Here is a 21,050-nt window from a genome sequence, read left to right on the forward strand (position 1 = left end):
GTGGATGGGGAAAGGCAAAGCTGCACATTGCATCCTGTGTTTTTTCTCCCCCCCTCCCAGGGACCCCCCACCCTATCCCAACCTTGCAGCCCCCCCCCGTTCCTCCCCCCTCTCCTAAATAGCCCCAATTAGGTCCGGGCTCATCACGCCCAAGCAGCGAAACCTGGGGCAATGGCAGCTCGCACAGCTGGGCATCATCCCCACCATCCCTCCCACCCCCATTTCCCCGCCCCCCCCCCCCCGCCCCCCACGTCTCCGTGAAAGCCCAGATGGCTTCGCCTCGCCGCGCTGACGCCACGCCGCGCAGAGCCCCCGCAGCACAAAAAACGGGGCTGGGGGCTAAAACGGCACACGGGGCATCCCGGGGGGCGTCAACCCCACCCATGGCACCGGGGGGGGGGATCCAGCCCCCACCACGGGGACCCACGGCCAGGCTCAGTGTGTGTGTGGGGGGGGGTCCATCGGCGGTGCCGTGGGGGGATCTGGCACACCTGCGACGCGCCGACGCCGAGCGTTTGATCCGCCGGTGGCTCCATCAACGTTCCACGCGCCCAAACCCCGGCAGGGCCGGGAAGACGCGCGTTTTGAGGCCAAACTGAAGTTTCTGACGTTCCGATAGTCAAATAATTGTAATCTGCCCGACGCTTCCCCAGGCACGTACCTGGACTGCTAATGAGGGGCTGCCTTAAACGGCTGGTGGTTTCGAGACAAAGCAAACAAGCGGCGCGCGGACGCCTTCGGAGCCTCGCGGGCGGCGCGGGACGGGGAGGCAAAGGAGGGCGAGCGCAGCCCCAGCCCCGCACGCCTCCGCTCCTTGAATCCCTTGGGGACGTTCCCCGGGGCTTTTGGAAGGGCTGGCGGGGTGCTGAGGGTGGCACAGCCCAGCAGGGAGCCTTGCGTGGGTGAGGGTGGCCCTGGGGAAACTCCAGCGTGGAGTGGGCGCAGTGGGCGCAGTGGGCGCAGTGGGCGCAGTGCATGCAGCAAGCCAGTGCCGAGCCCCCCCCAGGCCCTGGTTGCAGCTCCTCATTCCCAATCCCTCCGGCCCTGATCCAGGCAGTTTCTGCAGCCATGCAGGGAATATTTCATTTTTACCCCGCGGCCTGGCACCGCTCTCCTGACTCGCGCCGGCTCCTTTAGGGAGCTGATTTCTTGCTGCCGCGAGCATCGCCTGCGGTTGAGTTAAACCCAGGTCAAGAGGACGTTGTGGGGCACGGAAAGGCACGCTCTGCCCTCTCCAGCCACATCTTGCTGCCACCAAGCTGGCACCGGTGCAGGGCTGGAGGTGTGGGGGGGGTCCCCAGCAGTACGGGAAGATGTGGCTGCTTTGGGGTGCAGGCATCCCCCGAAGACAGAAGAAGCCCTGCTTGGGCTCAGCCATGCAAGGAAAGCAATGGCCTGATCCTGCCCCACCGAGGGCCCCACCTGGAGGGGACAGCTGTGCCATGGCGGGTGTCCCCGGCTGTCCCCACGGCCGCGGTGGCCTCCCTGGGCTTTACCGGGGCGATCCATTAACGCGCCGTTAGTGGGAGAGGAGGTTCATTTTTGCCATTTAACATTTCATGGATAATTAATTATTCTTCATCTTCCCAGCGAAAAGCAGAAGCAGGTACGGGCTGTTCAAAGGCTGGGTGCCGGCGGAAAAGCGAGCTGAAACCCCGGGAAATCGGTGAATTTATTCGCAGCATCAAAGGCGAGGGGGCGGCGGCGCCGCCGTAATGGGGCCCCGCGCTGCGCGCAGCCCCGGGCACCCGCGTGGTGCTGAGCCCGCCCTGGTGCTGAGCCCGCCGTGGTGCTGAGCCCACCAGAGGTGAGCGGGCGGGCAGCAGAATAGATAACGGCATCTAACATTTCCTAATAATGACAGCTAGCTGGTAAATAATGCCTTCTATACCATGGGAGCCGGAGTAAATTAATTCCCTGCGTTAGCAGGCAGGCAGCACGAGCTGGGGGGGGGCACAGCGCAGCCCCTGCCCGTGTTATCTGCCCCCCCCCCCAATGTCCCCACGTCCCAAATCGCTCCCCACATCTGCACGCTTGCAAAATGCACCGCGGCCACGCGGGTGCCCGGCCCCGTACCCACGGCCCGGCGGGCCCTAAATCACTGCTATCTGCTGGCGGGGGGGGGGGGGGGGGGGGAACCCCACGGAGATGGCAAGCCAGTGGTTTATGGATGTCATAAATTGCACCAGAGGGAAAAAATAAAAAATAAAAAATAAAGGTTTCCCCTGAAACGAACGGCGAGGTCTGCAATCCGCACACAGACGGCCGAGGGGAGGGTTACGGCCAGCCCCTCGTCCCCAGAGCAGTGGGGAGGGCGCGGGGGATTTATGGAAAGCAATTTTCCATCGCGTTGGTGCTGCCCACTCGCTCTGATCGCTCCTGGCTGCTGCCGGGGCACCCCGCAGCACCCTTGGGTGCAGGTCTGGCAGGGGGGTGACGGGTCCCTGCGGTGTCACCGGGTGCTGGCGGGGTGGCAGTGGGGTAGGGGTGGCAGGGGGAGCAGGGGGCTGTGCTGGTGTCGGTGGGGAATCGGGGGGCTCTGAGGTCGGGGAGAGGCAGGATCTGGCCCCAGCGTGTCCCCACGTGCTCCCGCTGCAGGCAGGGGGCCTGGAGGGTGGCCAAGGCTCCGCCGTCAGCTCCACCCGGCTGGACTCTGCCCCCTCCCTCCCCTTGGCTCGGCTCCTGGTGGCTCGAGAGGAACGGGGACAGGGACAGGGGACAGGGACGAGGACGGACATGGCTGCCCTGAGCCAGCCCCGCCAGGCGTCCTATGACGCTATCGTAATCGGGGCTGGCATCCAGGGCTCCTTCGCCGCCTACCACCTGGCGCAGCGTCACAGGGACACACTCCTGCTGGAGCAGGTACCGGCGTCCCCAGCCCGGCCGCGTCCCCAGCCCTGCGGTGTCCCCAGCTCCGCTGCACGGGGACAGGGACCTGGCTGCACTGTGCCCAGTCCCGTGCCATGTGCGTGGCACAGAGCCCGGGTGTGCTGGCGGCAGGACCCTCGTGTCCCCAGTACCAGGGCCCCGGTGTCCCCAGTGCCAGCCCCCCCCAGTCCCCCGTGGCCGCCCCCCCCCCCCCCCCGGTTTCCCAGAGCATTGTCTGTCACAGTGGGCTGCGTACCCAGCTCCCCGTTGGGGCTCGGGGACACCCGACAGCCGTGGTCACCCCGCTGTCCCCGTGCCCCACAGTTCGTCCTGCCCCACTCGCGGGGCAGCTCGCACGGGCAGAGCCGCATCACCCGCAGCGCCTACCCGCAGGCGCACTACGCCCGCATGATGCCCGACAGCTTTCGCCTCTGGCAGAGGCTGGAGGCCGAGGCCGGCACCAGCCTCTACAGGTGACGGGGACAAGGACCGAGCCCCCGCGCCGGGCACTGTCCCCTCCCCGGGGACCCGGGCTGGGGGTGGCGAGGGGTCCAGCGCTGGGTGGGGAGGCAGCCTGCGGCTCTGGATAATTTACGGGGCTCCCTAAAGGGGGAGCCATTAAGAAAATAAGCAGCTAACGGTGCCATCCATTGTCCCCAATGTCACCCCAATGTCACCGTGGTGGTGGGGACGCAGGCGGACGGGGCTGGTGGTGCTGGGGCCGGCGGGCGACCCAGAGCTGGAGGGCTGCCGGCGCGGCGCGGGGCCCGGTGACACCCTCGACGCCGCGGCGCTGGCACGGCGCTTCCCCGGCCTCCGGCCCCGTGCCGGGGACGTGGCCCTGTGGGACGGCAGCGGTGGGGTGCTCCGGGCGGACCGGGCGCTGCGGGCAGTGCAGGTGGGTGCCACTGTGGGGACGGGGACAGGGTGGGTGTCCCCATCCCCAGCCCCGCAGCCACCTCCCGCTGTCCGCACCCAGGACGTGTTTCGCCGGCACGGGGGCACGCTGCGTGACGGGGAGAAGGTGCTGAGCATCCAGCCCGGTGCTGTGCTCACCGTCACCACCACCGCCGGGGTGTACCGAGCCCCCCCGGCTCATCATCGCAGCCGGAGCCTGGACCAGTGCCGTGCTGGCACCGCTGGGCCTCCGCCTGCCGCTGCAGGTAAGGGTTGGTGGCACCGTGGGGCGGCGCAGCCGTGGGCACGGCTGACCCGGTGGCCCCCCAGCCCCTGCGCATCGACGTGTGCTACTGGAGGGAGAAGGAGCCCGGCAGCCACGGCGTGGGCACGGCCACCCCCTGCTTCATGGCGCTGGGGCTGCCCGAGGCTCCCCATGGCATCTACGGGCTGCCCGCCCTCGAGTACCCCGGGCTGGTCAAGGTGAGCGGGGCACGGTGGCGGGGGCACCGTGTTTTTTCCCCTGGCTGTCCTCGCTGAGCGGCTGTCCCCAGGTGTGCTACCACCACGGCAGCCCCGTTGACCCTGAGGAGAGGGACCGGGCCCCCCCGGGTGCCCCCCGCCCCAGCGTCGCCCTCCTGAGCAGCTTCATCAGCAGCTACCTGCCCGGGCTGGAGCCGCAGCCGGCCGTGCTGGAGACCTGCATGTACACGGTGAGACCTCGCCGCCCCCTCTGTCCCCAGCCACGGGGCCAGGAGAGGCCCCCCATGTCCCGGCTGTGCCCACGGGGTGCAGCCCCCAGCCCCGCTCGCTCACCCCATGTCCCCACAGAACACCCCAGATGGAGACTTCATCCTGGACCGGCACCCCAAGCACAGCAACATCGTCATCGGGGCCGGCTTCTCGGGTAGGAGAGGGCACCCGCACCCCCCTGTGTTGCCTTAGGCAAGGCCGTGTCCCCCCCAACTTCTCCTCCCCGCAGGCCACGGGTTCAAGCTGGCGCCGGTGGTGGGGAAGCTGCTGTGCGAGCTGAGCCTGGGCGAGGAGCCGTCCCACAGCACGGCCCCCTTCGCCATCGGCCGCTTCCCCGGCGTGCTCCGGGCTGCGCTGTAGGTGCTTACACCCCGGTGTGCGTATCCCTGCATCCCAAAGTGCCGCCGCCTCCGGCTCCCTGCGTCCTGGCATCCCCACAGCCTGGCATCCCCATACCCTGCATCCCCGCATCCCCATACCCCACTGCCCAGCACCCCTCCATCCCAGCAGCCCCACACCCCAGCTTTCTGGTCCCCTGCCTCCCAGTGACCCTATATCCTGGTCCCCTGCCTCCCAGTGACCCTATATCCTGGTCCCCTGCATCACAGTGGCCCTATATCCTGGTCCCTGCACCCAACCACCCCTATACCATGGTCCCTGCCTCCCAGTGTCCCTATACCCTGGTCCCTGCACCCAAGCACCCCTATACCCTGGTCCCTGCCTCCTGGTGTCCCTATACCCTGGTCCCCTGCCTCCCAGTGTCCCTATATCCCGGTCCCCTGCCTCCCAGTGTCCCTATATCCCGGTCCCCTGCCTCCCAGTGTCCCTATATCCTGGTCCCCTGCCTCCTGGTGTCCCTATACCCTGGTCCCTGCCTCCCCGCGCCCCCCATGCCAGCTCTGCCAAGCACCCACTCCCCAGAAGCTTTGTCAGCCTGACGGAGCCGGAGGAGCGCGGCGAGACACACTCACTTAGGAGTCAAGTTAAATGTTTTAATGTTAAATGTGCCATTTTATTATCATTAGATCGCTCCCACTTAATGAAAGCGCATTAGCGCAGCGTGCCTGTAACGGCAGCGAGCGCCGAGCTCGGCCCATTTGTTTCGAAGAGATGCCGGAGGGGGGGGGGGGATCGGAACGGGATGCTCGGTGGGGGTCCCGGGGGTGCCAGGGGTCCCCCAGGGGTCCCTGGGGCGCAGGGAGCTCCTGGGGTGGGGGGTTGGGGGGGCAGCACCCGGTGAGTGCCTGAGCCGAAGCCCAGCGCAGGCAGCACGTCGTCGTCTCCTCCGCGTTAAATAATTAACGGCGGCAGGCGGAGGGCTCCCATCTCCGCCGCTCATCTGCGTAGTTCTGAGGATTGATAAAAGGATTCGGCGCCCTGCGGGGGCCCTCTCCCACCTCCCCTTCCCCAGCACCCGTGGGTGCGGTGGGCTCGGCGAAGGCGCTGGGCTCATCCCTGCTGTGCACCCGGTATCCCACCCTCACCCCCCCCCCCCAAAAAAAAAAAGAGGTGACCCCCCCCTCCTGGCACGCAGAGCAGGCAGCAGCCGGCGTCACCAGCCAGAAATGACGTTTATTTTCATACAGAAAGGAAGGGGATGAGAAGGGACGCACAGCTGGGCTAGTGCAAACCAAAAGGGGTGGAGTGGGGGGGCCGGTGAGGTGGGGGGGGGGGACACAGCCCGGGGGAGGGGGCGCACGGGACCCCGTCCCCACGTCCCCTTCCTGGCCGCAGGGCGGCTGCTCCCGGGGGCCCGGCCGGAGACGTCTTTGGCTCAACTAAACAGGGATGGGGAGCACGGGGAGTGCCCGGGGGGGGCTGCTGGAGGTGTTTTTTTTTTTTTGGGGGGGGGGATTTTAAGTTACAAAATAAGGAGACAGCAGGCACTGAGGGGCATGGAGCCGCCGGGGACAGACGGGGTTGGGAGGCTGGGGGGGGCGCGGGGGCTGCAGCCAGCGAGCCGGCCGGGCTGCTCCCCCCGCGGTGACAGCCGGGACCCCCCCCCTGCATCCTCCCCCCCTCACCGTGCAAAAAAAGAAATACCGGCTGCCCGGGGGGGCCCCGAGGAGCCCGTGGGGCCCAGTATTTCGGGGCCACGAGGGGAAGGGCGGCGGGGGCTACGCGGGGGTCTCGGCGGCCCGGCTCTCCGTCTCGCCGTCGCTGGTGGGGCTGCGGGACGAGCGCTCAGCACCTTCCGCGGCGTCCAGGTCCTCGTCCCATCGGTCGTAGGTGAAGGACCTCCGGCAGCCCGTGGGGCTGGGGGGGGGGGAGAAACGGGGGGTTAGCGGGGGGACGGGGCAGCTGCCAGACCACCGCCCCCTGCAACGGGGCTGCTTTGGTCTCTTTTTTTGTAATTTCCGAGAGATTTGGGCACTGCCATCACCCGCTTGGTCTGCGTGCCCGGCTGTTGCGACGCCACGTGCACAACCCCACGTCCTGAAAACACCGGGTTTGGGCTCAAACGGGTGCTTGGCTGCACCCGCCGACTGCTGGAGCTGTGCCCCCAGCCCCTGGGGACAGCCCCGGGCAGTGTGACAGCCCGGCCAGCCATCCAAGACCTTTCTAAAGGCTTTCTGTCCTCCTCCTCCAGCCCTTCTCCTGTCCGAGCCGTAGGAAAGGATTGAACCCGCTTAAAAATTGCTGCTGGGCTGGACGGTGAGCCCCCGGCACCGCACACAGGCACCCTTCCCTTGGGTGCAGCACCCCAGGGTGCCACCGAGGTGGTTCAGCACCCCAGGGCGAGGCCGATTGCACCCCCCCTGCTCCTGGGCGGACAGGGTGCAGGATACGGCCCCGGGGTGCCCAAACGCACCCAAGGCGCAGCCGCCCAACCCCGGCTACTCACCCGCGTCCCCCCCCACATCCACACGCGGCAGCGGGTGCGTGTTAGTACCCGGGTGCCGTGGGGGGGGCTGCGGCCCCCACCAGCCCACCCCAAATTTCCTGCAGAACTCCCCACGGCCGCGTCCCGGCGGGGAGCCGGCGGGGGATTCGGGGCTTCCCAGCGTGATCCCGGTGCGTCGGCTGAACACGAGGCGGGGGCCCAGCAGGGATGCTGCTTCGGGGGTCCCCAGGGCCATCCGGGGCCGGGCGAGGGTTAGGGACGAGCGGTTAGTGGCACACGGGGAGGTTCATGCTGCACTGCACACACTGCTCCCACCTCCTGCCTCAGTCGCTCTCGGGGCGGTACAGGTACTTCATCATCAGGCTGTCCACCTGCTTCTTGCGCTGCTTCTCCTCCTTCTTGCCCCGGTTGGGGCGCGCCGGCTCCTCGCCCCCCGCCGCCCGCGGGCCCTTCTTGACGCTGGATGTGCTCCGGTAGGAGCCGGAGGAGGAATCGGAGGAGGAATCGGAGGAGCCCGATTCGGAGGATGACTTCTTCTTCTTCTTCTTGGATTTCTTCTTGGATTTCTTGGCGCGCTTCTTGGAGCTCTTCTTCTTCCGCTCCTCCTCTTCCTCCGAGGAGGAGGACTCTGAGGAAGAGCTGCTGCGGTGCCGGCTGGCATGCCGGGACGACCGGGACACTTCGAGGGCGGAGGCGGAGCGGCGGAGGCTGCCGGGGTTTCGCTCGGCGGCGGCGCCCAGGGGGGCCGCGCTTTTCACGCTGCGCACGCTGTGGCCGTCATCCGAGTTGGCCTCGGGGCTGGAACAGCCCCCGGCCCGCGGCGGGCGGTAGCTCAGCACCTCCTGGATGGCGGCCTCCAGGTCGGGGTCGAGGTAGGAGCGGTGCCCCACCGGGCGGGCGTCCCCGGGGGGCCCGTCCTCGGAGGCGGCGCTGCGGGGCCGGGGGGGGCACGGAGAAGCTGCGCCCCAGCGGGGGCTGCCCCCGAAACACCTCGTCCGCCTCGTCCAGGCGGCTGCGTGCGAGGGAAAGCCGCGACTCGGGGCGTCCCTCCAACCCCCCGCGGCGGCTCCGCAGGCTGCCGGGGCTGGAGAGGGCGAAGCTCAGCACCGAGCATCCCTCGTCGCCCTCGTCCCCGTCCTCCGGCCCACGCCAGGAGGCCGAGGAGGCCCGGCTCACCGGGGCGGAGGCGACGGAGGCTTTCTCGCCCTCGGCGTTGGCCGAGAGGGACCAACGCTTGCCCAGCCCTTGCCGAGCCCGGCCGCTGGCGTCGGCGAAGGCGCGGGCGATGACGGCCGCCCGGTCCTCGTGCTCGGCGCCGCGGGCTGCCCTGCGGGCGGCGCGCTCGGGGGACTCGGGCCGCTCGCTCAGCGCGCTGAAAAGGGTCTGCTCGTCCCCGCGGCCGCCTATGGAGTCCTTGAGGCTGGGCCGCTTCCTATAGCTGAGGCAGCTCAACACCGACACCGGGCGCTCCTCGCCCTCCGGGCCGTCCGCGGGGGCCGATCTGGGCAGGGGGGCATCGGGCGCGCGCCGGGGAGGCAAGAGAGAGGGGGGGTGCGCGGGGGGTGGGGTGGGGGGAGGCAGCGTGCCGAGAGGCAGGCTAAATAATTTGCGTCAGCGGAAAACAGCTTCATGGAAAATGCCATGCAAATTAGGGTATTGTTCTAGCCCGTCACTTTGATTCCCCTTTAAAGTGTTTCGTTCAATTTATTTCATTGTCAGCTACCTGGAGCCGCCGCGTTTGATTCCCGACTTCAGAAAAGGTGGAATTATCTCCAATAACAAAATGTTTTACATCTGCACCGCTGAATAAATTAAACCAATTAAGAAAAACTGGCTCAGATCTATCCCCCTGCTCGGCAGAAGGAGGGGGGGAGCCCCCCGGGACTCCCGAAGCCCTGCCAGGAAATTGGGTTTGGATGAAAGCAATCTGCACTCATCAGGCGAGCGCGCTCCCCGGGGATTGGCCCTGACCGCCGCAGCCGGGGGACGTGAGGGGGGCCACGTGTCCCCCCTCGGGGACATTTGGGGGGCGTGAGGCTGGGTGATGTGCCGGGGAGGGGTGCGTGATGGAGGGACGTGGTGGAGCTGCGAAAAAGGGGAGGATGGAGAGGGGATGTGGGGGCAGGAGCCCACCACGGGTACCTGCGTGGAGAGGCAGGGGGACCAGGGAGGTCCCCAAGGGTGTGGGGAGCTGGGGACGTGCCAGCACCCGGGCACGTGTGTCCCCAGTGGAGACGGAGCCTCTCACCAGCGTTTGCCTTCCCCCAGAAAGCCACACAAGCATCGTGCAGCACCGCAGCACCGCTGGGTGACGTCCATCCCTCTCCCCGGCCCCTCGTTGGCCATCCCCATCCTCTCCCAGGTGCTGACACCCCGACCTGCACCCACCTGCTGCTCTTCAGGCTGCCGTCATCCGAGAGCGCTTTGGAGGAGCCTTTGTTCTTGGAGAGCCACGACTTGACCCCATCCACGCGGTCCTCCAGCTCCGAGTCCACGTCCGAGTCGCCGTCGCTGGCAGAGGGAGAAAGCCACCGATGAGCAGCGGGGCAGCGGGCGCCGCGGAGGTGCCACCACGCACCCGGCGCGGCCACCTCCTGGCGCCCATCCTGCTCCATCTCGGGGGCACAAACCCGCATGCTCCGGGCTCCCCGAGCCACAGCCGTGCCACGACCCCCCCCCTGACGCCCCCAACAAGCCCCCCCAAGAGGACGCGAGGCCACCGGGCAGGAGGAAGGGGCTCGGCACAAGCGTGCCGGCTGCCCCGGGCTCGCGGCGCGTCTCGCAGGAGAGCCCTGGATGTGCGCGGAGACGTGGCTGGAAAAATACCGACGAGGCGCAGGGGGAGCGAGAGGAACCACGCGGGGCATGGCTCCAGAAACGTGGGGGGGGGGGATTTCGGGCTCGCCGAGAGCACGGGGCCATGGAGGAAATAAGTGGGTTCGTTTTATAGGCCGCCGTCAAGCGCCGAATTACAGCGGGGAAGAGCCACGCTGATGTGTTTGGGTAAACAGGAGTTTAGCAGGCAGAGCTGAAACGACTCCGGCAAGGCGGGCGCACGAGCGCGGCGGGCAGATTTACGGCCCTGCCGTGACGGAGAACCCCTGATTTACGCCCAGGCATAAAAAAAGCCCTATCTGGCTTAAAACATCTAATTTATAATGGCCGTTCATAACCATATTGATTGCCTTTAGAAAGAAGGTGCCGTGCGCCTTGCAAAAATCCATTGCTCCGCGTTAAAAGCATCCCCGCATAAATCTCCACTAATACCTCGCTGCTTACTGCTTTCATTAGGGTTATCGCGGTGCCCGTAAGGAAATCGAAGCCTCGTGTCCCCCCCCCGACCCCGCCGGGCTCCCTGCTGCCGGCCGGCACGGGGCGAGGGATGGATAATTTCATCCTAAACGGACGCTTTATCCACACGGCCTCGGGCTCAGTCCCTGCCCAGGGACCGGCACGGCGGGGGTTTAAGGCTGTCATAGACCCTGCGTACGCATCGGCCTCGTTACGCTCAAAGCAACGAGCTGCACTTCGTCACGCGCCGCTCCCTCCCCTGCAATATATCCAGGCAACGCTCGGCTTTAAAAAAAAAAAAAAAAGGGAAGAAAAAAAAAAAAACCAAGCCCCATAAACAAACTCAGGGGGCAGCCGAGGTTTGAAATCGGCGGAATTAAACTCCCCGTCAAACGCAATTTATGTCCGGATGAGAGTGCCATTAGTTAACCGGGACCCGCGGCGCGGGGGAGCGCGCGAGGCAGCCCGGGCGGCGCGGGACATTAATTGCGGGTGACAGCGGGGCTCCGGTGGCCTCCGGTGCTGCTCCCGGTGCCCGGTGCCGTGGCAGGATCCGGCCCCGGCCCCGCGGAGGCGGTTAGGGGCAGCGGTGCGGCCGCGGGTGCTGTTAGCTGCATGCGGAGCTGGGCCAGTGGCATGCGGGGGCCCCGGCCCCGGGGGGGTGAGAGGGGGTTAGGGGAGGGGGGGGGGGGAGGATGGAGAAGGAAAGAGGAGGTCCTCACAGTTTACTCTTTCTTTTCTGATACTTTGCCACCATGTCCTGCAAACTGGGAGGGGGTGGGGAGGGAGAAACATAACAGAATGAAATCAAATGAAATTTAAAATAATTTTTAAAAAAAGAAACCAAGCGGAGGGGGGGGTGAATAGGGAGCAAATCAAAGGGTGGGGATGGGATGGGGGGGATTTGGCTGCTCTGACCCCTTCTGAAGGGCTGGGCTGGGCTGGATCCCAGCGCCCTGAGCCTCCTGTGCCCCCGGGGGTCCTGGGGCTGTCCCCAGAAGTTGTGGCCGGGGGTGCTCCGTAAGGCCCACGGCTGTGCTTCGGGCACCTCCGCAAGCTGCAGGGGGGCTGCGGGTGGAGGGGGGGATGGATGGGTGCACGGGAGCGTGGGGGGACGCGTGGGTGCTCGGATGGATGGGTGGGTGGGTGGATGGATGGATGGATGCACGGGTGGCCAGATGCACGCGTGCAGCGATGCACGGGTGGATGGATGGACAGGTGGATGGACAGATGGACGGACAGCGCCCTGCCAGGGCCGGGCACCGCCGAGGGTCCCCCCCCGAGGACCTTTCTGAAGTGGCGAGGAGAAGCGGTGAGCCCGGGTGAGGTGCCCCCATGCGGGAGCCAGGCCCGGGGCGCGCTCACCTGTTGATGAGGTCCTCGTTGCTGTCGCTCTCCATCTCGTCCTCGATGGCAGCCTGCAGGTCCCCGATGCGCTTGAAGGCCAGCTTCAGGTCCGACTGCAGGCTCTGGTTGGCGGCTTCCAGGCTCTCCAGGTCCATCTCCTGCAGGGATGGTGTAGGGTGAGCATGGGGCGCAGGGACCCCACTGGGCTCCAGGCCCCTTCGGGGGGGGTGCTCCGGAGCGACGCCCCTCACCAGCTCGTGTTTCTTGCGGCTGGCCTCCGCCTCCTTCTTGGCCAGCTCGCCCATCTCCTCCTTGACGTCGCGGAGCTGCCGCTGCAGCCGCTTGTTCTGCTCCTTCTCCCGGTTCTCGGCGGCCGCCCGCTGGTCCCGCTCCTCCGTCAGCTTCTCCATGTTCTCCTTGAGCCGCGTGGCCAGGCTCTGCGGGGCCGCACTGGTGGGCTCGGGGGCAGCTGCAGCACCCTCCCTTGCCCCCCGATGCCCTGCCCCACCCCCGGGTACCCCCAAATTGCAGCAACACCCCCCCACCTGCTGCGGTTACGGCGGCTCAGCGCGGGCGCTGTGCCACCCTCCCCGAGGGCTCGCACGAGGACGGATCCGTCCCCATGAATTTACATGAGGGGACGGGAAGGAGGCGGGAGGACGAGAGCGGCATCTCCGGGAGAAACCAACCCCCCCCCCCCAGGCCAGGGAAGGGGTAGAACAATTGCAAGGGCTTTGGCGAATTGGAAAAATAGATTTAACTTGGTGTGAAGTAATTACAGCATGTAACGTCGGGAAAAAAATAGCTTCCATTCTCCACCAGCCGCTGAGCCAGCCGCTGCATATTTATGGCCCCGGCAGAGAGAGCGGGAAGGGAAATAACAGCTAGGAAAATATTAAGAGGAGAGCTAAGCTGCTCAGCTCCCTCGGCAGAGAGCTGCAGAGGCAGAATATAAAGCAGGCTGCGTTTAGCAGGGCCGGGAGAGTCCATAATTTCACTTAGTCGATGCAGGGAAATAGCAGCACTTTGCCGGGCCGGGTGGCGGATTACGGTTATCAGCGCCCGCCGGAGCTTCCCCGGTGGGGCCGGCAGCACCGCGGCGGCGTTGGGGGGTCCGGGGATGGGGACGCTGGGGATGTCCCCAGGGGACCCCTGGGTTTCTTCGTGCCTCGGTCGCATCGCCGTGGCAGCTCCGTGGGGACTGGGGATGTGTCGGACCCAGCCTGTGTCTGTCAGGGGGGTGCCTGTGCCTACCTCCAGGCGCTTGACTTGCGTCCGCTCGAACTCCAGCCTGGTCTCCAGCTCGCGGATCTTGGCCTCCTGCCGGCTCACCAGCGACTTGTCCACCATGGACTGCTCGAGGAACTCCAGCTGGCTCTGCAGCGCTTGCAGCTGCGGGCAGGCAGCCTCAGCGCCAGCTCCTTGCCTCCCCCTGTGCCTTCCCCCCTTGTCATCCCCGCAGAGAGCTCCGGGGACCCCCTGGGATAGCCCCTGTGATGCTGGGGGGGTGCCACAGGGCAAGCAGCGGGTTTCTGGGTGCCCCCACCCCCAGCTTTGCTCCTCACCTTCTCCTGCAGCTCCTGCTTCTCCTTGTTGACCTCCTCCAGCTGCGCCTGGAGGTCGTTCATCTGCGCCAGGTCCCGGGATGCCTGCGGGACGAGCCAGGCCGTTAGTGGGGCCGGCAGGGGACCGGCGTTATGGGGTGTGGGGGTTCCCCCTCACCTGGGCCACCGCCGCCTTGTGCTTCTTCATCAGCTCGTTCATGTCCTCCTGGTCCTCCTCCAGGCGACTCTGCACCTCGTTCTTCTCCCGCTGCAGCCGGCTCAGCTGCTCTTCCAGCTGGGGGGAAAAACAGTGTCTCCTGCTGTGCCTCCACGTCCCCCCACCTGGCCAAGCCCCCAGGGAGGGGGCACCCACCCTGGCATGCAGCGTGGCCCTGGCTCTGCCGAGCCCCCTCCCCAAAAAAGCCCCAGAGGGTGCAGGCTCACCCTGCTGGCACAAGGAAGGGGTCTTCCCCTGGGGCACGGCGCACCCCAAAATCACTTACGGCTGCCTTGGCTTTGGAGAGGTCATCGATCTGAAGGTGGAGGTCTTCAATCTCCACCTCCATGGACTTGCGGGCCTTGACGGCGGCCGCGCAGGTGAACTCGGACTCCTCGAGCTGCGGGGACACGGCTCAGCACCCGGCCGGGGGCACGGGGACACCCCCAACCCCTCGGGGGACGTGCTGTGGGGGCGGGCAGCCTGGACGCACCTGGTTCTTGAGCTGGGCGATCTCCCTCTTGCTGGGCGCGTTGTTCTTCAGGTGGTCCAGCATGATCTGCGCGTCGGCCAGCAGCGCCTTCGTCCTCTTCAGGTCGCGGCGCAGGCGCTTCTCCGTCTCGAAGTCCCTCTGGTTGGCCTGCAGGGGGAGGGAAAGCCGTGCCAGGCACCACATTTTGGTGACCCCCCCCGCCCCGCGGCACCTCGGTGTCCCCGTGCCCAACCTGGTCGCTGACGGCGGATAATTTGCTCTCCAGCTCCCGCTTCTCTCTCAGCACCTTCTGCTTGTCCTCGTACTCCTCCTCCAGCTGCACCTCCATCTGCTTCAGCTGCGGAGAGCCCGGGGAGCCCGGTCGGGGGGACAGGAACGGGACCCCCCCCCACGTGTGCCATGTGCCCTGGGGACACGGGGTGACCCCTCGGGCCGGACACAGCGAGCACCCGTTTGCGCAATGGGCGGCGTGATGCCCAGCGTGCGAGCGGGACCGGTCGGACCTGCCAAGCCTGCCAGAGCCGGGCAGCGGGCGCGTGGGAGCCGGGCGTTGTGTGATGGTGTCCCCAGCGCCTCCCCGGCACCCAGCCGGGGCACGGGACGCATCCCGGCTTCCCCCTTGGGCAGCAGGGCCGTGGCCAAGCCCTACCTTCTTCTGGCACGACTGCCGAATCTCCTCCACCTCCTCGTCGCGGCTCTCCACCTCCTTGGCGTGGGTCTGCCGCAGCCGCTCCATCTCCATCTCGAGCCGCAGCTTGGCCTGGAAAAAAGGGGAGAGGGGGGGGGGGTGGTAAGAGACAAGGGGACACGGGGACGCCCCCAGGCCGCTGCCCTGCTCACCCAGTAAACCTCCTGCTCCTCGGCCGACCGCGCCGCCCGCCCCGTGGTGACCTGCCGTGCCATGGTGGCGGCGCCAAGGGCCGGGAGCTGCGTCCGCAGCCGTAGCCTGGCCTGACGCCGGGGTGAGGGCGGTCGCCTCCGCTCACCGGGCAAGCCCGGCCCAGGTAATGACAGCCCTGCACGAAACCACCCCGCCCAGAAACCCACGCGCACGTGGGGCGGCCGAGCCCTCGCCCCTCCCCGCCGTACCTGCTCCAGCATCTGGATGGTGCCAGCCTGCTCGTCCAGTTCCTCCTCCTGGTCCTTCACCTTGGCCTCCAGGTCCCGCAGCTGCTTCTTCACCTTGGCGAGGGACGCCTCGTCCTTCGACTCCTGGCAGGAGATGTCCTGCAGCTCGGCCTCCAGCGCCTCCGCCCGCTGCGTCAGCCCGGCGATGTCCGAGTCCTTATCCTGCGGGGACGGGGAGCGGCGGTGAGCCTGGGGGAGGGGGGGGGATTGCCCGGCGCGGCGAGCGGCGAAGTGCCGGGCTCCTCTCACCTCCAGCAGCTGCTTGAGGCCGAAGACCTCGGCCACCAGCACGTCCTTCTCGCGGCTCAGCTTCTCCCGCTGCAGCCTCTCCCGCTGCGCCTCCTCGTGCGCCTGCGAGAGCTCGCCGTCGAATCTGCGCGGCGAGAGCGCGGCGTGCTCAGCACCCCATGCCCCTGCCGGCCCTGCTCCACCTGGCGTCGCTGCCGGCCGTGCTGGTTACGAGCCCTTTCGTTTCCAGCACGCACAGAGCAGGGAGATGCTCGGAGCAAATCCTCCCGGCACCTTCACCCAACGGCTCGTCGGGAGCGCGGCGCTTTCGGTGTGCACCCGAGCAGCCTCAGCAGCCTCCCCACAGGGCCGGCACGTGCCGGTGGGACCGTGGCTGCTGGTGGTGGGGGCTTGGCTACGTGGGGACGGCTGCTTGAAGCAGGATGTGGAGGGGCTACAACGCACAGGGGTCTCCACCAGAGGGGCTGTTGCAGTCTCGGCTCCCTGGTCCCATCCCCGGGTAGCCGCAGGGACGTGAGCCCCCGGCGTGGCAGCGCTCAGCCCCTCCCAGCACCCCCAAGAGAGGATCAGAGGGGTTTGCTCTGAAATCGCTGCCTCTGGGGCTTGGAAAATAACCCTGCGCTCGGGTTTGTGACCTGTGTTACACACCCCGGCAGCTAATCCCCATTTTTCTTCGCGCTGGGTAATAAACAGCTGCATTAACACAGGCTCCAATCCGCGGAAATTGAAATTAATTAGATTGGATTCTCTCGCTGTATTTGTGTGTGTGATCATTACCATAATGAGATGAAAGCGTCCCTGCTGCTTAATAACGTTAGCAAACTTTGGGGCTGGGAGAGGAGACGGGAAAGAGAGCGGGCGCCGAGCAGAGCCTCAGGGCACAGCCCCACCTAGGGGCTCGCTCAGCCCCGGACCCCCAAGGGGGCAGCGGGGTCCCCCACGTGGGGAAGGGGCTCCCCAGCCCTGAGCATCCCCCACACCGCATCCCAGGGAAAAGGGAGCTTCGTCTTCCCCGTGCAAAGCGCCTCGCCCAAGCGGGAGCTGGTGAAGTGCCCAAATCCCGGCTAAAATGGTAAAACCACGCTGCGAGAGGCTCCGAGAGCCGCCCGGCGGGGGTGCCACCACCCTGTCCCCGCGCCACCCCACCTCCGCTGCTTCTTCTCCAGGTCGTGGTTGCGTCCCTGCTGGCCCTCGAGGTGCAGCTTGGTGTCCTGCAGCTCGGACGCCAGGCGCTGGCACTTCTTCTTCAGCTGCTGCAGCGCCCGCTGGCCCTCCTCGCTGTCCGCCTGCAGGTCCGCCAGCTGCGGGCAGGGGCAGGCAGGGTGCTCAGGGCCGTGGGGAGGGCTGGGGGGGGGGGGGGAAGTTCGGGGGGTTTCGGGGCAGAGCCCCACTCACCCTCCTCTCCAGCTGCCTCTTGCCCTGCTGCTCCACCTCCAGCTTGTCCTCCAGCTCCTGCTGCAGCCGCTTCTTGGTGAAGTCGATCTCCCGCACCGCCCGCTCGTATTTCAGCCGCCACTCGCCGCCTGTGCGGGGGTCACCGGGGGGGCTGCGGCGGGCGACGCTCCGTGGGGCACCCCGGGCTGCACCCGAGGATTTGGGTGCCCGCGGTGCGACGGTACCTGAATCGTCGTCGTCCAGCTCCCCGTTGAGCTCGGCTGCCCGGATGAGCCGAGCTTCCATCACCTCCATCTCCATGGACTCCATCTGCTTCTTCAGGGCATCGTACTTGGCCTGCCAGGGGACACGGTCCCGGTGAGCCCCGCGGGGACCGGGAGGCGCCGCGGGGCCGGGCAGAGGTGCGGTTGGTTACCTGCAGGTCCTTCATCTCCTTCTCGGCCCGGAGCCTCTCGGCCGTCTCGGCGTCCAGCAGCTGGGAGGCCGACTCACCCGTGTTTCGCTCGTCCGTCAGCTCCGACGTCAGCTCCGTGATCTGGGGGCAGCGGGGATGTGGCAGTGGGGGGGCAGGCACCGGGGTTTGGGGACGCGCTGCGCCCACCCGGGGCCGGCTAGGACCTACCCTGCTCTCCAGGCGGTCGCTGTTGAGCCGCAGCTCGTTGCGCTCCTTCTCCACCTTCTCGAGCTTGCTCTTGAGCTGCTGGATCTCTTCCTGCAACACAGCGGCGGGTGGTGAGGGAGGGGGCAGGCGCCGAGGGAAGGGGCTGGCAGGCACGATGCTCTGCACCCCCAGCCCCCCCTCCCCTGGCGCGGGGAGGGCCGGGTGGGGGCTCCCCGGGGCTGGGAGGCGCTGGCAGTGCGGGGGCTCTCCCCTGCCAAGGGCTGGGCAGGGACTTTCCCCAGCCTGCGCTGGCTCCGGCAGCCAACTCCAACCCCATAAATGGTGCCGAAACACCCTGGAGGCCACGCGAAGCTGGCCTCCGGCAGAGAGGGGGGTCCCTGCACCCCTCCCCCCCCCCCGGGAAAAGGGGTGGGAGCAAACAAAGCAGCTCTCCTCCTCCCCCCAGCACCCAAAGGGTTTGGGGCACCCAGCCCAGGCGGAGAGGGAGGGGATCCTGGGGGGATGCCCGACCAGCACAGGGCTCCGTGCCGCTTGCCAGCTGTGAGCGCATCGCTCTCTCCCGTTCCCTGGTGCCAGCAGGCAGGCTGGGGGGGACAGGAGGGGACTTCAGAGCCCCCACCCCGAGCACCCAGCTTCGGCAGGTTGAGGTGAAAAGCGGGGCGCGGGGGGGGGCCCGGGCCGGGGGGGGGGGGGGGGGCACGGTGTCCGGTTGCCTGCATGGAGCCCCCCGCGCACGGTGCCCGGTTTCGTTTCCATTCTCCATGCCTTGTAACCGGGCTCTCTGACAGCAGCCACCTCTCGGGATGCTAACCACATGCTGCTTCGCAAATCAGGGAGCGATTCGTGCCGGGGGGTCCTCCGTGAGGTCCTGCAGCCCACCCCGCTGAGGGTCCCTGCCCGTCGCCAACGCGCACCCGGCCCCATCCTGCCCCATCCCCGCCCCCCCCGGCGCAGCGGTACCCACGTCTTTGCCACGGATCTGGTCCTCGGTGAGCTGCACCTCGATGAGGGGCCGCACGGTGGTGAAGAGCTTCCACCAGGGCCAGTCTTTCACCCCCTTGTTCTTCTTGATGTTCTTCTGCACGCAGCGGATGGCCAAATCCTGGATCTGCGAGGGGCACGCACGGTGTCGGCACGGCTGCTGCGGGGCGCCACCGGCCGAGCAGGACGCGCGGGTGCTCAGCGCCCCTGCCGCCGCCACCCCGGCGCACTCCCCTTCGTTAGCATGTGGGCTAATTGCTCCTGGCTTATCTGCTGTCCGATTACCTCCGGCACCCACACGAGCTAACCTCGCCGCGGGCGAGGCGCCGCCGCGGTGCCTATTTTACGCGCTCTTTAATAATAAAAAGCAGGAGCTGGCACGGCCGCTTCATCCCGGCACGGCGCGGCAGCCCGGCGGGGCAGGACGAAACCGACGGCCCCGGGGCTGGCCCCACGGCTCCCCACGGCTCCCCACGGCTCCCGGGGAGGGGGGGAGAGGCGGGAGGAGGAGGCGCTGGGCCAGGCTTCGGCAGAAAAGCTGCGCTGCCCATTTTAGGCGAAATTGTGCAGCGGAGCGGGGAGGGGAGAGGCGCCACGAACCTTCCTCTTCTTGAAGAGCTGCCGTGCCAGGAAGCCCCTGCACGCCGCCTGGAACAGGGTGATGTTCCTGCTCGTCTGCGCGTCCCGCTGCTCCTCCAGCTTGGCCAGCGAGCCCGCCCGGAAAAACACCTGCGGGGGGAAAAAATAAAAAAGGGGGGGGAGATGCGGTGGCACCGTCCCGCTGCGCCGGCGGGTGGGGATGTGCCACTTGCGTCCCCTTGTCCCCTCCACGTCCTCGCCCTTCCCCAGCCCCGCGGCCCCGTCCTCTGTGGGGTTTTTATTCGGGGTTTTTATTCCCCAGGAGTGAGGAATGGCGTGGGTGGGAGCGCACACTGCTGCCCTTGTGCCGCTGCGCACACCCTGCCCTCAGCCAGACCCCAAAGCCTGCAGCGGGCAGGGATGTCCCCGGCGGGGTCCTACCCGGCTCAAACCCATGTGGTAGCTGCTCTTCTCCAGGTCCAGAGACTCCAGGAGCTCCTCCACTGCCTGCGGGGAGGGATGGGGGTCAGGGACAGGGTGCGGGACCCCAGGGTGCAGGACCCCAGGATCCCAGGGGGAGCCCGGCACGCGTACCCGCTTCTCGTCCACCACGATGTAGTTGCGCCCGTGCTTCTTGGTCAGGTGCGGGGCCAGGACGTCGAAACGCCGCCTGAACTCGGCGAACACCATGTGGTCGGGGTAGCCTAGGGGGGGAGAGCAGGACAGGGGGGCCGTGGGGCAGCCGGGATGCCCGGGGGGATGGCCGGGAACAGCCCTGTGCCCCCGCACGCACGCTGCCCCCTCCCCTGTTCTTTGGGAGAACCGATGGGGCCACCCTGCATGGAGCGAGCCCTCCCCGGGACGGCTGCTGGAGGTTTTCCTTGGCATTGTTGTTTGGTAATTTCGGCCAAGATGTGGGGTGAAAGTGGCCAGATTCTGGCCCCAGGGGAGAGCAGGGACACGTGTGTCACCCGTGCAAGCCGACGGGCCCCGCTTTGGGTCTGGCCTGAGCCGCAGCTAATTGCTGAGCCTGCACATCTTAATTAACGAGGGGGGGTGCTGATGAAGAGGCTGACCCTGCCACATCCGAGGGGGTGTCACGGCCATCGCTGTGGGGAGGTGTGCGCCCAGCATCGATTTCCAATGGCTGCAGGAAGGATCCGGCCCCGAGGCACTAAACCCGGGCTCGGCGGCCGCATCCCCCAGCACTTGGCTGAGCGCGACCCGGCGCCCCCCTCCCCGTCAGGACCGGGGCCGGCTGCCAACGGGATCGCTGCCAGCAGCCGGGCAGCACCGGCGCAGACACCCAAGTAAGGCCATGCCTGTCCCCGGCACCGAGCCCCGATGTGACAACAGCCCCGCGGGGGGAGCGGGGCCAGCCCCGCTGGGACGGGGAAAAGCTGCCAGCAGCCGGGCTCTGTGCGAGGACGCGTGCCAAAGGGGTTCCCCGTGGGGCCCCCCGCTGCAGACGGGGGATTTGCTCTCCCCTTGCCATGCTCTCCGCAGTCGGGATGCCCGTGGGTGGCAGGATCGGACCCGAATTGAGGATGGGGGTTGGGGCTCACCTTGGCGGTACATGCGGAGGGCATCCAGCAGGCGGGAGCCGCGGAGCTGGGCGCGCAGGAGGGGCACGTCGAGCTGCATCAGCCCCGCGGCCTCGCAGTGCTCGGCCGGCAGCTCCAGCTCGCTGCCGCTCACCCGCCGGCACGGCAGCCCCCGGGGGTCTCCACCGCCCCCCCGCCGCCTTGGGCAGGAAGCAGTGCACAAAGTGCAGCTTGGACTTCTTGATGCTGTCGATGAGGGCATCCTGCAGGGGACGGGAGAGAGGTGACACGGGACAG

General features: G+C 67.3%; 2 protein-coding genes across 2 annotated transcripts in view; one reads left to right on the forward strand and one right to left on the reverse strand.

Moving 5' to 3' along the window:
• Positions 1-2,672: 2,672 nt before the first annotated feature.
• On the forward strand, positions 2,673-5,593 carry PIPOX (pipecolic acid and sarcosine oxidase). Its single transcript, XM_035343377.1, is given in 9 exon segments — positions 2,673-2,862; positions 3,193-3,341; positions 3,565-3,766; positions 3,848-3,955; positions 3,957-4,031; positions 4,096-4,248; positions 4,320-4,478; positions 4,597-4,672; positions 4,748-5,593. Coding segments are annotated over 9 exon segments (1,179 nt in total). The 5' UTR covers positions 2,673-2,736; the 3' UTR covers positions 4,879-5,593.
• A 2,412-nt stretch (positions 5,594-8,005) lies between these two features.
• MYO18A (myosin XVIIIA) overlaps positions 8,006-21,050 on the reverse strand; it is a 30,321-nt gene continuing 17,276 nt past the window's right edge. The window contains 24 exon segments of the mRNA XM_035343362.1: positions 8,006-8,864; positions 9,752-9,874; positions 12,020-12,159; positions 12,253-12,438; positions 13,256-13,393; positions 13,567-13,650; positions 13,724-13,840; positions 14,049-14,162; positions 14,256-14,402; positions 14,488-14,592; positions 14,905-15,015; positions 15,345-15,545; positions 15,633-15,756; positions 16,779-16,933; positions 17,028-17,155; positions 17,252-17,363; positions 17,443-17,562; positions 17,650-17,739; positions 18,614-18,757; positions 19,231-19,359; positions 19,651-19,716; positions 19,804-19,913; positions 20,775-20,949; positions 20,951-21,016. Coding sequence (XP_035199253.1) covers positions 8,141-8,864; positions 9,752-9,874; positions 12,020-12,159; positions 12,253-12,438; positions 13,256-13,393; positions 13,567-13,650; positions 13,724-13,840; positions 14,049-14,162; positions 14,256-14,402; positions 14,488-14,592; positions 14,905-15,015; positions 15,345-15,545; positions 15,633-15,756; positions 16,779-16,933; positions 17,028-17,155; positions 17,252-17,363; positions 17,443-17,562; positions 17,650-17,739; positions 18,614-18,757; positions 19,231-19,359; positions 19,651-19,716; positions 19,804-19,913; positions 20,775-20,949; positions 20,951-21,016 — 3,609 coding nt within the window. The 3' untranslated portion in view covers positions 8,006-8,140.

Source organism: Oxyura jamaicensis, chromosome 19, assembly GCF_011077185.1.
Source record: "Oxyura jamaicensis isolate SHBP4307 breed ruddy duck chromosome 19, BPBGC_Ojam_1.0, whole genome shotgun sequence".
NCBI classification, from domain to species: Eukaryota; Metazoa; Chordata; class Aves; order Anseriformes; family Anatidae; genus Oxyura; species Oxyura jamaicensis.